This window comes from Suricata suricatta, chromosome 4, assembly GCF_006229205.1.
Source record: "Suricata suricatta isolate VVHF042 chromosome 4, meerkat_22Aug2017_6uvM2_HiC, whole genome shotgun sequence".
NCBI lineage: Eukaryota > Metazoa > Chordata > Mammalia > Carnivora > Herpestidae > Suricata > Suricata suricatta.
Genome location: NC_043703.1, coordinates 69,097,277 through 69,114,063, shown reverse-complemented (window position 1 = coordinate 69,114,063; position 16,787 = coordinate 69,097,277). Strand labels below are relative to the sequence as shown.

General features: G+C 46.2%; 1 protein-coding gene across 1 annotated transcript in view; it reads left to right on the top strand.

The window, feature by feature from the left end:
* The window catches only part of ALOX5AP (arachidonate 5-lipoxygenase activating protein), a 28,712-nt gene extending 12,731 nt beyond the window's left edge, over positions 1–15,981 (top strand). Inside the window, exons 3-5 of the mRNA XM_029936883.1 lie at positions 4,069–4,139; positions 8,312–8,393; positions 15,493–15,981. Of these exons, the coding sequence (XP_029792743.1) occupies positions 4,069–4,139; positions 8,312–8,393; positions 15,493–15,655 (316 nt within the window). The 3' untranslated portion in view covers positions 15,656–15,981. The remainder of the gene's footprint in view (positions 1–4,068; positions 4,140–8,311; positions 8,394–15,492) is intronic.
* Positions 15,982–16,787: the final 806 nt, after the last annotated feature.

Sequence of the window (16,787 nt, the reverse complement as noted above, 5' to 3'; positions counted from 1 at the left end):
CTACCCACCTGCCTCCATCAACCCTGTTTGTTCTCTGTCATAAAGAGTCCCTTGTGGTTTGCTTCCCTCTCTCTTTTTCCCTCCCCTTCCCATATGTTCATCTGCTTTGTTTCTCAAATTCCCCATATGAATAAAATCATATGGTATTTGTCTTTCTCTGCCTGACATTATGCTGAGCATATCTTCTGGCTCCATCCACGCCATTGCAAATGGCATGATTTCATCTTGTTCATCCACTCATCACTTGATGGACATTTGGGCTCTTTTCATAGTTTGGCTAATGTTAATAATGCTGCTATGAACTTAGGGGCATATGTACCCCCTTTGAAACTGTAGTTTTTGTATCCTTCTAGTAGTTTTGTATCCTTCTAGTAAATACTTAGAAGTGCAATTGCTGTGTCATAGTTCTTTTTTTTTATAGTTTATTTATTTTTTGAGACAGAGCCCCAGTGGGGGAGGGGTAGAGAGAAAGGGAGACACAGAATCTGAAACAGGCTCCAGGCTCAGAGCTGTCAGCACAGAGCCCTACGTGGGGCTCAAACTCATAAACCTTGAGATCATGACCTAAGCTGAAGTCAGACGCTTAACTGACTGAGCCACCCAGGTGCCCTGATCATAGGATAGCTCTTTTTTTTTTTTTTTTTAACTTTTTGAAGAACCTCCATACTATTCTCCAGAGTGGCTGCACCAGTTTGCATTCCCACTAACAATGCAAAAGGGTTTCCCTTTCTCCACATCCTCACCCACATCTGTTGTTTCCAGAATTGTTCATTTTAGCCATTCTGACAGGTATGAGTTGGTATCTCACTGTCATTTTGATTTGTATTTCCCCGATGATGAGTGATGTTGAACATATTTACACGTATCTGATAGCTATCTGGATGCTTTCTTTGGAAGAATGTCTATTCATGTGTTCTGCCCATTTCGTTTTCTTTCCTTCTTTCTTTTTCTTTTTCTTTTTCTCTTTTTCCCCTTTTTTTGAGGATGAAGAAGGGCAGACGAAGAGAGAGAATCTTAAGCAGTTTCCAGGCCCAGTTAGAGCCCAACATGGGGCTTGATCTCTTGACCCTGAGATTGTGACCTAAGCCAACATCAAGAGTCAGACTGACTTAACTGACTTAACCTATTGAGCCACCCAGGCACCCCCTTCTGCCCATTTCTTAACTGGACTTTTTGTATTTTGGGTGTTGACTTTGGTAAGTTCTTTATAGATCTTGGATACTAACGCTTTTTCAGATATGTCATTTGCAAATATCTTCTCCCATTCTGTAGGTTGCCTTTTAGTTTTGTTGATTGTTTCCTTCACTGTGCAGAAGCATTTTATCTTGATGAAGCTCCAATAGTTCATTTTTGCTTCTTGCGACCTGTCTAAGAAGAAGTTGTTACAGCCAAGGTCAAAGAGGTTGCTGCTCATGTTCTCCTCTAGAATTTTGATGATTTGCTGTCTCATATTTAGGTCTTTCATCCTTTTATTTTATGGATACTTTTCATTTTGAGTTTATTTTTGTGTATGGTATAAGAAAGTGGTCCAGTTTCATTCCAAACAAGATTTGTTAAAGAGGTTATCTTTTTTCCATTGGATATTCTTTCCTGTTTTGTCAAGCGTTAGTTGGCCATGTAGTCCATTTCCGGTTTTTTTATTCTTTTCCATTGATCTATGTGTCTGTTTTCGTGCCTGTACCATACTATCTTGACGACTACAGCTTTGTAATATAGCTTGAAGTCCAGAATCTTGATGTCTCTAGCTTTGTTTTTCTTTTTCAAGATTGCTTTGGCTGTTCAGGGTCTTTTGTGCTTCCATACAATTTTTAAGATTGTTTGTTTTAGCTCTTTGAAAAATGCTAGTGGTATTTTGATGGAAATGATTACATGTATGGATTGCTTTGGGTAGTTAGACATTTTAACAGTGTTTGTTCTTCTAATCCATGAGCATGGAATGTTTTTTCCATTTCTTTATGTCCTCTTTAATTTCTTTTGTAATTGTTCTATAGTTTTCAGAATACAGATATTTTACCTATTTGGTTAGGTTTATTCTGAGGTATCTTACTGTTTTTATGTGATTGTAAATGGAATCAATTCCTTGATGTCTTTTTATGCTGCTTCATTATTGGTGTATAAAAAGGCAACAGATTTCTGTACATTGATTTCATATCCTGCGACTCTACTGAATTCATATTTGTTCTAGCAATTTTTTGGTGGAGTCTTTCCCAGTGTTCTACATAGAGTATCATGTTGTTTGCAAATAATGAAAGTTTGCTTTCTTTCTTGCTGATTTGGATGCCTTTTATTACCTTTTGTTGTCTGCTGAGGCTAAGACTTCGAGTACTATGTTACATAGGAATGGTGAGAGTGGACATCCCTGTCTTGTTCCCAACCCTAGAGGAAGAACCTTCAGTATTTCCTCATCGAGTATGATATTTGCTATGGGTGTTTCATATATGGCCTTTATGATGTTGAAGTGTGTTCCATCTGTCCCTACTTTGTTGAGGATTTTTATCAAAGCAGATGTGCATATTGATTGTCCTGACTGAGACTGTAAACTTTTCAAGAGGATATTTACTAGTTTTTTAGTGTAGTCGGAGAGCTAACAGATCTGGCGACAGAGTTGGACTGAGCAGGACGTGCATCCCGGCTCTGCCGCTCTGTATCTCAGTGATGCTCAGGACATTACTCAGCTTCTCCAAACCTCAGTTTCTCATGAGGGTAACTGCAGTAGATGGAATAAAGAGCCCCCAAACATTTTCACACCCCAATCCCAGGAACCTGTGAGTATGTTCCATTACATGGCAAGAAGGAAGTAGGATTGCTAAACGGCTGACATTAAAATCAAGGGATTACTCTGGATTATTTGGGTAGAACCATGTGATCACAAGGGTTCTTTTCTTTAATTTTTTTGTAATGTTTATTTTTGAGAGAGAGAGAGAGACAGAGTGAGCAGGGGAGAGGCAGAGAGAGAGGGGGACACAGAATCTGAATCAGGCTCCAGGATCCGAGCTGTCAGGCCAGAGCTGACACAGAGCTGAAACCCATGAACTGTGAGATCATGACCTGAGCCGAAGTCAGATGCTTAACTGACTGAGCCACCCAGGTGCCCCTGACAAGGGTCCTTTAAATGTGGAAGAAGGAGGCAGAGAAATGAGTGTCAGGAAGACTTCTCTTGGCTATTGCTGCCTTTGAGGTTGGAAGGGGGCCACAAGCCAAGGAAAGCAGGTGACCTTTAGAAACTGAGAAAAGCAAGGAAAAGCAGATTCTGCCCTAGAGTCTCCGGCAGGCTTGTAGCCATGCTGATGCATCTTGACCATGGCCCGAAGAGAGCCATTTGGACTCCTGACCTCCAGATACTTTGCCTTGTTTTAAGCTACTCAGTTTGTGGCTACCCATCCCAGCGGCCGCAGAAAGTGCATGCACCACCCTGAGCACTCATACGACTGCGGTGAATTTTCGGGAGACAAAGGGTGCAGAATATCAACATGGTAGCTGGTGTGACGCAAGAGCCCCTCTGCGGGAGCAGAGACTGAGCCCTGCACACTGAGACCGCCCTGCCAGCAAGAGACCTTTCTGAGTGGCAGCTTTTCTGAATCGACCCTGGTTTCTTTAACGTTCGAAGCTCATCTCTTTCCCCACCAGCCTAGCCTGTGGGTCCAAGCTGACTTGTGTGTCTGACAAAGTCTTCTTAGTTGGGCTCCTCTTCCCTGCACGCCCCACTCCCAATCCTGACAGCTGCCACAGCCCTGCTGTCTGTGTTGCTCACTTTTCCATTCCAAGAAGCACTCTGGCACAGCCAGGAGCAGGAACCCTGCCAGAACGAATCCATCAAGAAACCAAGTCTCCGAATGGCTTCACTGAGGAAGGGAGTAAATGGATTCTGAGCATGTATTTGCTTTCTACCACTTCCTACGTCTGATGTGATGGCTGTGTCTTCTCGGTAGATGTCAGCGGAATTACGAATGGGGGTCGTGCTTCAACTGTGATGGTGATTCTCAGCTTGGGGGTTCAGGTAATTTTCACACTGTGCTGCAGTAGCCTGTCTTCTGATTTTTCTTCTCCTTGTTTTTTTTTTTTCTACAGCCAAAACTGCGTAGACGCGTACCCCACATTCCTCGTTGTGCTCTGGAGCGCGGGGCTCCTCTGCAGCCAAGGTAACGGAGGCTTCTCTTTGTGTGCTGTCTATCTGAGCATATGTCTTGAGGAGGTTCAAGCGCAGGCTTCTTGTTGAAAAGACTTTACTTGACCTCTTCCAGCTCCGATCCCGTGAAGCCCGGGAGAGGTGCGCACCCTTGGGAGGTCGGGTTTCAGGCACGCTCTCTGCCTGCGCCGCGGGTGCGGTAATGCATCGCTAATCCTTGCTCCCTGGTGGCTGATTGAGGGCTTCTGCGCTGACAAGGGTGGTTTAAGGCTAAATGTGACTCAGAATCTTTAAGCAGTGTTAGCTCAGATACAAGGGCATTCTAAATGAGAGCGCCTCCGGGATCTCTTCTGGGACCGCTGTCACTCTGCCCTTCCGCTAATGAGCTTCCAGCACGGCGAGTCCTCTGTAGGGCGTGTGTCTGCAGAGCCACGGCCGGATTCGGGTCTCCAGTCTCCTGCAGGGTTATCAGCGGCCCACAGCTTTGACTTCAGCAGGTTGACTCCCAGGGTTGATTTAAAATGAAAAGGAAACCAGAGTCATGTTTTTTGGTCCCCTTTGGAGATTGGCACTGTGCCTGGTGGAGGCTTGACATGACCTGGCCAGCTGCCACAGTGTGGCCCTAGCAGGCTGCTAGTGTCCTCTGAGGGACCATTTAATCCTTATCATCTTCTCCCACTTTGTAGAGTAGGTAGAGGGGATATTATCTTCCTCTATTATCTTTTTTTTTAAAGTTTATTTATTTTTGAGGGAGACAGAGAGAGTGACGGGGGGGATGAGGAGAGGGAGAGAGACGGGGAGAGGGTCCCATGGAGGCTCCATACCGTTCAATGCGGCGCTCGAACTCCTGAACTGTGAGATCATGACCTGAGCCGAAACCAAAAGTCAGACGCTTAACCCCCTGAGCCACCCAGGCGCCCTCCCTCTATCATCTTTGAGGACACTTTGATTCAGGGAGATAAGATAACTTGTTCAAAGTTACTCAGCTGGTGAACAACAGAGCCAGAATGAGAGCCCAGGTCTTTGGGGGCTAAATCCTGGATTTTGCATCAGTACCTTTTTGCATTATTCATGTACATAATGCATAGACATTGGGCACCTGCTAGGTGACAAGCCCTCTACTTCGATACACAGTGACAAATAACAAGGGACAGTGGCGGAGCACATAGCGCTGGGCGAGATGACCCACAGGAAACAGGCAAATGGATAAATTACTTCCAAGAGTGAGAATCAGGTGCAGGGACAGAGAACAGAGGTGAGGGATGGCAGCAGAAACTCCTTCAGGGACGCCATGTGGCCTCCTTCTGTGTTCCATAAGGCTGTCATTACTCACTAGTTATTAACCACTGTCTATCCTGAGTAAAATAAGAAACATGTCTGGGATAACTTGAAATATCAAGTCAAACTAAGCTTGTACAAGGAGTTATGATTCCTCTTATGTCTTAGATGATACTTGATATAGATGAATCTAGAGCTGTGCTAGCTAGATAAATACAAAGGGAGTTTGAAAGCGTTTCAGAGCCCTGGAACTATGTATCTGCTGCCAAACCACTGTTGGCATAGCTAGGGGGACAGAAGTGTCAGTAAACCCTTTTTGATAATTGTCATTTCTTATCCCCTATAGCAAATTACTGAATTGTTTTGTCAGAAGGGACCACAGAGATCATTCTAGCCCAGAGTCTTCACTTTACAGGAGCAGAAGCCCCAGAGGGGTGAGTGGTTTGCTCAAACCTCAGAATTTTAGAGTCCAGATTTGAACCCACTGTGCCCCTCCTGGGTCCACGAGGTGTGAGTGCAGCCATTTTCCACCCCTGACTCTTGTGAGCTCATGTTCAGTGTAGCTCCTGTTGAAAGAGAGACGGGCTGGTAAGTTAGAGCAGAGCCATCCCAATGAGAAAACCAGGATAGACGTTGCTCAGGTTTTGGATTGTGACAGTTTTGTGACTTTCAGATAATAGCATGAACCTCGTATGTGGTTTCTCTTGTGTTTTGGTTTTCTTACCTGTCACATAACACTAGTATTTTGGGAGGGTCTGGGGAATGATAGACTGGAGACAGTTTTTTTTTTAATTTTTAAATGTTTTATTTATTTCAAGAGACAGAGAGAGCATGTGCATGTGCATGTGCGGGGCAGGGGAGGGGGAGGGAGAGAGAGAGAGAGAGAGAGAGAGAGAGAGAGAATCCCAAGCAGGTTCTGCACAGTCGGCGCAGAGCCTGTTGTGGGGCTCTAACTCACGATCTGTGAGATCATGACCTAAGCTGATATCAAAAGTCAGATGCTTAATCAAATGAGCCACCCAGGTGTCCCTGGAGACTATTGTGAGGACACTCATTGCTGGTGTTATGACTTTGGTCTGTTACTTATCTTTCCTGAGCCTCAGTTTCCCCATTTCTAAAGCAGGAATAATTGAGTTCCCAGGATGATGAAGTGAGAGAACATGCATAAAGCCCCTGGCATATATCAGATGGAACCATATAAAACTGCCAATGCCTGACCGTCAGACCCACAAAAATGGCAATTTCATATAGTTCAGCCTAACAATAGAAGCCTAGTAAGTGTGATTATTGATGGTACTGGTAGTGGTAATATGGTTTTAAAATTATACAAACTTGGTTTCAAATGCCACCTTGTTACAAAATAAAATTCCACCGAATAAATTTGAAGATCCAATTGGCTTCATTAAAAGATTCATGAACCCAGCATCTCATCTAACAAGCAGAGGGGAGCTCAAAGGGGTTGGACAAAATGGAAGGTTTTTACGGGAAGGAGGGGGAGGCAAGAAAGTTGTTAGCAAAAGAAAAAGAACATTCCAGGCAAATCTGCTTTCCCTCAGAGGGGAGAGCAAGGGGCCTTATCCTGCAGACCCCTTCTTCCTTCCATCCCCACCATGGGAGAGGGCCCATGTGACCGATGAGTGCATTGGCTCGGATCAGAAAATTCCTGACTACAGATTAAGACTGCATTGTGGGGGTCGAGGGGGGAGGTGGAAATTGCTATTAGATTAGATATAATGCGTGGTTTGGGGACTTGGCCTAAGTGGTGCCATTGTGGGTCTGTGGTTGTCTTTTTAACAATCTTTTCTTTGGCTTCCTCGACTTTTATTAATTCACTCAACAAATAATTTTTGAAAGCCAGTATGTGCCAGGCACTATGCCAAGCACGGAGCTGCTGGCTAGCCAGTGATGTGTGTCTCCATAGATCTTTTGGTCTGGTAAGCGAATCTGGGCAAAGTGACTTCCTTGAGCCTATTTCTTCATCTGCCCAATGGTGACAGCCATGTGCTCATTACCAGGTGGCTGGGAGGATTGGAGACCCAAGGACCCAAAGTGCCTGGGGCAGTGCCCAAGATATAAAAAACACTCTGTCAACACAATTAATTTGGCATTTGAATAATGCTGGGAGTCTTCAGGGTGCTTTTATACCCATACACCTATATCGCCCTCATGATTATTCCTGAGAGGTAGGAAAGCTGCAGTCAGCCCTTTGTCCAGGTGTAGAATGAGTTAAGCATTAGCTAGTGATCGTAATGGTCCTGGTGGGGTTGGGTTTTCTAACTCTCACATCCAAGAGTCAGGACTCCAGCTGTTTATAGCTGTTCCTCACGGGACTAGAAGGCAAAGGGACTCTCCTTCCCTAGAGATCTTTTCTGGATTGGCAGCAGTTGTTCAGAAAAGGTAGAGTGTTGCACTGCCTGACAGCCCAGAGGGGAAGGGTATGCTTTTAACAGAGCCAGCCTGAGCTGGGCTTGGGGTTCAGGTCTGGGTCACCACCTTGTGCCTGGACCACATCACACACACACATGCACACACACCTACCCCACCCATCACACCTGACAGCCTTTCAAAAGCCCCTTGACCCCTGAAGCCCAAGATTTCACATCGGGAATAAGCAAAAATGATACTGGTCACGTGCAAAGGATTCAGATCAGATGATGGGCAGGAAAACACTTTGTAAACTGCACCACGACGCCCCTAGAAAGTAACACTACTCTTATCAAGGTTCTAGGTTTCTACCAGCCCTGAGCTTTTGCTGAAGTTCACATCTGCCCCAGCTGCCAGCACTTGTGGCCTCTGCTAGATTTTGTGACCAGCGTTAGTTGTATAATGACCATGTTCCTATTATGCTAACTCAGCACACTCTGCTGTCTGTAAGACTCACACGTGTGTTTCCCTTTCTCCACTTAGTTCCTGCCGCCTTTGCTGGACTGATGTACCTGTTCGTGAGGCAAAAGTACTTCGTCGGCTACCTAGGGGAGAGAACTCAGAGGTAGGCCCCTGGGACAGTTCAAGAACCAAGGCTTGAGCCACGTTTTTTGAGCAAGAAGAGTGATCATTCACCGCCATATTCTGCCCAAGATTTAAGGTTCTGGAGGAGGTCACTCGGGGCCAGAGGGTAAAGGCTAATTAATAGCCCTCCTCCTTTTCCCCCTGAACTTGGAGGGCTTGGCAAATACAGCTGGGGGACTTGACTCGAGTGCCCAGTAACACATTCCTCCATACGGCGTCGGGCCCACAAAGGATGCTTTAATGGTGCACGCTGCACATTCCTGCAACCCCACCCCCTCTACTCCCACCCTTCACAGTCTGGGCCTTGAATGACTTTCTGTGTCTGGCTTCCCAAGGCCTCCGGTGAGTGAAGCATTTCATTGTTTACCTAAAGAAATGAGAACTGAAGCTTGCACCTTGTGATCAGTTCTCTTGAGTAACAGATCTTCCAGGGAGCAGCAGGAAGAATGTTGCAAAAATAGGACGCACGAACACGCAGAGGATGGAGTCCATGAATAGAGTCCCCATTGCATTGCTTATAGATGCTGCCAGACGGAAAGCCCCAGAGCGGCAGCTCTAACTGTGGCTACACCCGGATTGGGAAATCCGGATTTCCATAAAATAAATGAGGATGCTTACAGAAGACATGTTCGAGTTATAGTCTGCCACCAGTTCCTTAGAATTCTTTTTTAGCATTGTTTTTAGTTTATTTATTTATTTTTTGAGAGAAAGAGAGAGAGCAGCAGCAGAGGGGCAGAGAGAGAGAGAGGGAGAGAATCTCAAGCAGGCTCTGCACGGTCAGCACAGAGTCCAATGGGGGCCTTAAACTCATGAACCATGAGATCGTGATCTGAGCCACAATCAAGGGTTGGACACTTAACTGACAGAGCCACCGAGGAACCTCCAGTTCCTTAGAATTCTTTTTATTTATTTATTTATTGTTTATTTATTTTTGAGACAGAGAGACAGAGTGTGAGTAGGGGGAAGGCAGAGAGAGAGGGAGACACAGAATCTGAAGCAGGCTCCAGGCTCTGAGCCATCAGCACAGAACCCAGTGTGGAGCTTGAACTCGCGGACCGCGAGATCATGACCGAAGTCAGACACTTAGCCGACTGAGCTACCCAGGCGCCCCTTCCTTAGAATTCTTAATGTACCAGGAGGACTCCAAGAGCCATATGTGTGTTCTGGGAGGCTGCCACCCGAGCGCTGACCCCAGCCTTCCCCTCCATTTTTCTCCCATGTCTAGTTTCACCTCCCTCCCTGTCTCTTACAATAGCACCCTCTTCTCATGGTTAATGGGCTCTCCGTTTAGATAACATCCTGCAGTGGTGACAAAGGCATTGACATCCCGGAGGTCGGCAGGTGACAGCATTATGTCTGGGGACCTCGGGAGCTTGTGAAACTAAATGGCTGTGGACTGGGGGTTGATGGTGAGCTGCAGCTGGGAGAAGAATGACTTTTCTTTCAGTGATTCTTTCCTGTGCTCATCTGCTGTTATTCCTCTCTAGTGAGGTTCTTATTTACCCTTGAAAACCATAATTCCATTATCTCTCTTACCCTTATCAAGACTGTCATAAATGATATTCTTTATTCTCTTCTACCCTGGAAAACCTCTCTTCCGCCTTTCCCCAGGAGATCTGCTGTCAAGAGGTGAGGGGTGGTGGCATGTCTATCAGTGAAGTAAGGGGGTTCTGCTCTCTTGGGTGCCTCCCCGTGCATCCCTGTGTCCCTCCGGAGAGTCTTAGGGGTCTGGCTAAGTCACTGTTCTCTTCATCTGTCACCACTCTTCTGAGATCTTAAAGTTGCTTTAGTGCTAAGACGGTCTGTGGAGCAGGACAAAGTTTGTTGATTTGCCCATAGGCTCTTTTCATTATAAAGGTAATCACGGCTAAGGAATGAACCAAGGTGGCAAAAACTCATAAGAGGAAGACTTAAAATCTCAAAAATACTGCATTTCCCTGGACCTCATGGAAATGCAGTTTGCCTCCCCTCTTAAATCCTGGCCCGGTCTTCTCACGAGCCCCCAGCAGCCCCTTTACCCCTGTCTGTGGTGCTTTAGAGCCTTCTCATCCCGCCTGCACCGCAGCCTTCATTACTAATCCAACATGGTGCTCCTTCCTGCTGAGACCAAACGTGGTCTCACAATACTTCTGAACAGAGTTTGGAGCTACTGTCATCAGGAGAAATGATACATACAGGATGAAATGTCTCATCCTAATCTAGTCTAACATATAGTTTGAGGTAGCTGCAAGTCTGAGAGCCTCTATGGCTAGGTCCAAGAGGATTTTCAATTCTGCCTTCTAAAAACTGTGTGCTAACACCCTCTTCCACTGCGGATCCTCCTCTTTTGGGTACCCACTTCTGTCCCTGGGCTGCGTCACACTTGGACCCTGCAGACGCTTTAATGGCTCAATGTCTTCGGGATCTGCTTTAGTTCTCGGGCTCACCAATAGAGGAAGATTCTGATCAGGGGAACCCTTCCAGGAATTTATCCCTTGGGCTGTTGATCATCTTTGCTCCCTCCCAGAAGTTGCTTTGCCCTTATCCACATCAGAAGTTCTCTTGTCATTTTGGGTGCAGTGGGTGGGCGTGACATTCGTTCCTTTGTATATCGCCCCCCCCCCCGCCCACGCCCACCAAAGCTTCTTCCTTCTGGGATTTTGGATCCCCCATGTTTGTCCTCCCTAGAAGCTCATGGATCTTATTCTCAGCCCTACATCCTATTCTCTGACCCTTTTCTCCCTGTTTTGATTAGGTAGTTTGTAGCATCTTGAACTACATGAAGTTAAGACTGAATTTTAGGGGCACCTGGGTAGCTCAGTAGGGTAAGCGTCTGACTTCTGATTTCAGCTCAGGTCTCAGATCTCAGATCTCAGGGCCATGAGATGGAGCCCTGGATAGGGATCTGCCCTGACAGCACAGAGCCTGTTAGAGATTCTCTCTCTCCTCTTCCTCTGTCCTCTCCCACGCTACAAAAAATGAATTTTAGTTTCTTTCCTTTTCACAGTAAGCTACTATCAGGGCCCAAACTCAGTGCCAGTTAGCATTATATTACAAGACTACTTGCCTTTTATCTATCTTTACTTGACTTTTTTTAATGTTTGTTTATTTCTGAAAGAGAGAGAGAGAGAGAATGAGCAAGGGAAGGGCAGAGAGAGAGAGACAGACAGAATCTGAAGCAGGCTCCAGGCTCTGAGCTGGCTCAAACCCACAAACCGTGAGATCATGACCTGAGCTGAGGTCAGATGCTTAACCGACTGAGCCATGCAGGCGCCCCTACCTTTACTTGAATTTTACCATCTACCTTCCCTAGCTGGTACCAAACTGCTTTCTCTTCCCGTCCCTCAGAGCCCTGTTCCTTGTTGGGGTTCCCACTAAATTCCTCTGTGCAATTTGAAGTTCCTAACCCAGTGGTGACGGACAGAGATCACCTTTACTGATTGCTCATTCATCCCCATTCGCTGAGCATCCATTTAGCAAACATTTCCTGACCACCTGTCCCCAGGAAGGTACAAGTCAGTTGCTGAGATGATAGTAAACATAACAGAACTCTTGCCTTCCAGGAGGTCCAGGGTCTGCTACAGTCAGGAGCAGGACCAAAAATACTAAACTTATAGAAACAGTGATGGGCACAATTTTCAAAAGTACTGATCCCTCATAGCCACTTTCCCCTTTAGTGTCAATATTTCAGAATCGCTTCCTCTTCATCCCACCCCAAATGTGGACCATGGGGTTCTTTCACCAGAGTTAGAGAATGAACGTACTTTCTTGGAACCCCTGAGGGAGTTTATGGGTATCAAGGCTGGTGTTTCTAAAGGGAAACTCACCAACCAACAACCAACTGTACCAGAATTCCCTGGGGGTGCTTGTTAAAAATATACATTCCTGGGCCCCACCCTGAACTTACGAATCCAAATCTCTAGACTGGGAGCCTGGCAATATGCATTGTAACAATTTCTACTCACAGTGAATCACTGAAGGCTGTTTGTGCCTCTTTTCTAAGAATGATTCATTTGACAAAAATTTCTGGAGGGCCTGATTTATTGGAGATAGGTGGGTGAATGAAGGAATAATATCTTGTTCTCAATGGGCCTTACCATTTTTATTCCCTTTAGAAGTTACCGGGTTTAAAGTGGTATTTCCTTACTGAAAAGAACAGGATTTGAAAGCCACATGGGACCATAGCGTTTTGTTTTTTCCACCCACCTTTTGTACATATTTTGGTGTGAGGAGGGGGAAGGTCAGCGACTTGCCCAAGGCCACACAGTAGAGAGCTGGGACTGGAGCTCATCCTCTCACACCACAGCTCCCCTTCCTTGAAGTGTTAGGCACATTCGAGACGGGAATTGTCTGTCATAATGCCTCTCTTATGTGTTCATGTAGGTTTTATGCTGTGTGTGTGTGTAAGAGAGAGGGGTACATTTGTTTCAAAACTAACAACACAATCCTAGTCTCCAAAACCCCAAGGAGCTTTCGGGAAGTCAGAAAGAGCAGGACTCTGGCCTCTCAAGGACAGGTCTGAATTCCCACTCTGTGTCTTCCTGACTGTGTGACCTCAGGCACATCATTCCACCTGTCTCCTCTCAGTTTCCCCACCTGGAAAATAGGTTACCGACACCTTGCGTTTGCGGATTAAACATAGTCACAGATACGATACAGCCTCGTCCCTTACATGCTTTGTTTAATTCTGATCTTCCCCACCCCATGTAGAGAGAACTATGTATTAACTTTCAGAGAAAATAATAGAGATGCCTTGAGTTTCAAAGTCTAATTATGCAGTGTGTGTCCCGTGGGGGCCCTGGCCCTTCCTCCGGCACTCTCCCGCGAGGATCTTCCTGAGCCTTGCAAGCCACGCCCACCGCACGGCACGCCCACCGCCTGGCTTCGCGGATTAAAAAATGAGGTTAAGGAAGTGCCCGAGGTGGGGGACCGGCCTTCGCACTTAACCCTGCAGTTGGTGGGCATGTGCTGAACCCTTGCCTTCCACACACTTCTCGAGCCCAGTCAGGGAAGAGTTAAGGCACCACACAGCCATCTCCCTGGGGGCAGTATGCCTTGAGACCTTTGAAAAATGCTGCCCAAAGCCAAGAACACCAGGATTTCAGCAGCAGGCACTGCCATTTCATCCTTCACCACAGATTTATCTCAAGCACATTCTGAAACAGCTTTGCAAATCACTTTTTCTTGTTTCTGTAATGAGCATATGGTGGCCTCATTCGTGTGATAAATCTGAGCCACCACAATATTTGACTTTTCACAATTTAATTTCTCTGAACCTTCTATTCTCTGGCTAAAAAATAGCCCTCACTTAAGACTCTGTTACTTCCTTATCAGCATTGGCAGGTAAGTGTCTGTATTTGTCTGCCAGGGCCGCTAAAATCAAGTACCTTGGCCCGCGTGGCTCACACAAGAGACTGATGGGCTCACGGTTCCAGAGGTTAGGAATCGGAGATCAGGGTGTTGGCTGCCTGTGTTCTTCTGAGGCCTCCTTCCTTGGTTCATAGGTGGTTATCTTGTCCCTGTGACTTCTTTCTGCATGTGTCTGTGTCCAAATCCTCTCTTCTTAAAAGGACATCAGTCACATTGAGTCAGGGTCCACCCTGGTGATTACATTTTACCTTAATTACCTCTTTAAAGATTCTGTCTCTAAATATAGTCAGGTCCTGAGGAATTGGGGGACATATGAATTTGGGGGACACAGTTCAGCCCATAATGCTCTCTTTAGAGAGCACATCCCCCCCCCCAATAGATAGGATGTCTTACTTCGTGAGCATGACCGGAAATGGGAACCGAGGAGAGGAGAACGCAGCTGGCCAAGGAGCAGGGCCACGATTCTCCAACATAATGGTCTGTGAGTCTCCGAGGGATTTGTCGAAATGCAGATTCTGATCCAGTAAATCCGGGGAGGGACCTGCGATTCCACATTTCTTAACAAGCCCCCAGTGGATGCCCACACTGCTGGTCCATGGCCCACACTTTGTTTGAGTAGCAAGGAAATAGCTTGACCGCTGGGCATTTTTCACACTCTTGACACAGGAAAGCTAGGAGTTACATGCTGAACCTCTGGGGTCCATTTCAAAAAGATAAAATTTCTAATGTCGAACCTGGGGGTGCCAAATTCTGCTCTCTCTTGATTATATCTAAAAGCATGACGCTCAGCAGCACTGACTCACCTGTTTAGCTGACCTGGCTGTTTCTGGTGAGCAGTCCTGATTGCCAAAGCATCCACTCACTGGGGTCGTTACGAACAGCCTTAACGAGCTATTTGGCTGGATTTCCCAAATGTACTAGTGCTCTCCGAGTGGACCCAGCTACCGCGGTCACAGAAGGATCGTGCAGAGGGAAGGCAGCGAGCCGCTGTGTGCGGTTAGGCGGTCACATATCCCTGGGGAGCTGCCTCCTGACCCTCAGCTGATGATTTGTCTAAGCAGCACAGGATTTAGAGCCTTTGAGAGAAGAATATGAAGGCACTAGAACATCTCTCCCCCTCCTCCATTCACTTAACATATAAGAGCCTGTTTTCCACTGCTAGGGGTCTAGCTGTCATTAGTGTGAGCAGGACTTATTCCCAAGCAGCCTCAGGAGAAGACACTGAACCCTTGAATCCTGAAGCACCTTTCAGATTCCACTAGCCTTATTGGTTCATGAAAACTGCCCCTCTCTCCAAGACTTACACTCCTGTGTTAGACATAGTCGCCAGCGTAGCTTCGTAGGCACTCCTGGAGCGGAGCGGCCGCAGAAAGGGTCTGGACGGGTCACTGGGGTTCCCAACCCCGGGTCAGAATGCCTGACAACCCACTGACCCTCTGCCTTCACGCCATCAGGGAACTGGTGTTTGGAAGGAAACTGGGAGAGCACAGAGAAGTTGTAGAACCCCGAGCCCTACGATGATGGGGTTTGGGGTCTAGGCTCTCGTAGCTTGGTTTTGAAATATGTTCAGTGACTAATAGCAGCAGAGACCCTTCCATCCTTCATATGAAGTCAACGGAGCATTCCTGAGTCAAAGGAACTGTGACCGAAACGCCTCATGTCTCAAAGGGATGACATTCTTTGTTAAGTCGATCTCATTTGCCGCTTCTACTGTTTTCTATCTTTTCCAGCACACCAGGCTACATATTTGGGAAACGAATCATACTGTTCCTGTTCCTCATGTCCCTTGCTGGTATCTTCAACTATTACCTCATCTTCTTTTTCGGAAGTGACTTCGAAAACTACATAAAGACCGTAACCACCACCATCTCCCCTCTGCTCCTCATCCCCTGACTCTCCGCTGAATACAGGGCTGACGCTCTCATCTGATCAATACCCAGAGTCGTCATAACTCAGCCCTTGGAAAGATACAGCTCCTCTTCAGATGGCTGTAAATCTAATGACCATCTGGGCTCTGCAGCTTGAGTTAACCTTGCTTTCCCTGGAAGAAAATAACTTCGTGTCCGCTCCCTGCCTTGAAAACGGCAATGGCCCCGGGTCTCTTATTCAGACCCGTTCTGTAGTTCTGTATGTTTCTTGAGTTATCCCACTTTCTGAAGAAGTTTCGTGACCACATTTATGTTTTCCTAAAATAAAACACAGAGACATGTTTCAGGCTAGTGGATGAGTTTTTTTGTGGGTTTATTGCTACATTTGAACAACTTGTCTGTTTTCCTCACCCTCGATGATGATAATAAAAAATACACTGTCCTAACACACATGTTCCTGGAAGGGCATTCACTAGAATGTCAAGTAGGATTATCTTGGGCTAAAGAGATTTGGGGGTAAGTTTTATTCTGTCTTTATATTTTCATGTATTATTTGAAGTTTATTAATGAGCAAATAAGTACCACTCAACAAAGAACCAGAAGAGACACAGCAGAAGCATGGCCCTTTCTGGGAAGCCTTTCCCAATTCTAGTCCATCTGGTGTTGCCCTCTGGCCTCCCGCAGCACCCTGGGAACATCTCAACCGCAGCAAATCTGTATTACAATGGAAAGATGTTGATTAGTGTGTGTCGCCCTTCCCCATTAGCTCTTGAATATCCCCGATGTCCCATTTATTTTGTTTTTCCTGGGCCAAGCTCAGAGACTGTCACATCGCAGGCATCCTGCCTCAAGCTATTTCAGAACTCAGACAATGTCCTGTAAAGTGATATATTGTAGGGGACTGTTGGGGCAAGTTTTATGGGATTAAGACATGTTTCCTTTCAATGTTTTAATGGGATTAATTGTGGAGAAATGCCAAAACAAAAACAGAAATACCCCCCTCCCCCGCCACTATCCTTCCTATAGACAGACAGACTTCCTTAAGGATCTTTTATGGACTTCCTTAAGAATCCTCCACACACCCCATGAGGATTAGGTTTGTTATCTTTATGCACTAGTATCGTGCCCAGTACCCATCATATCATTTCAGCTTAAAA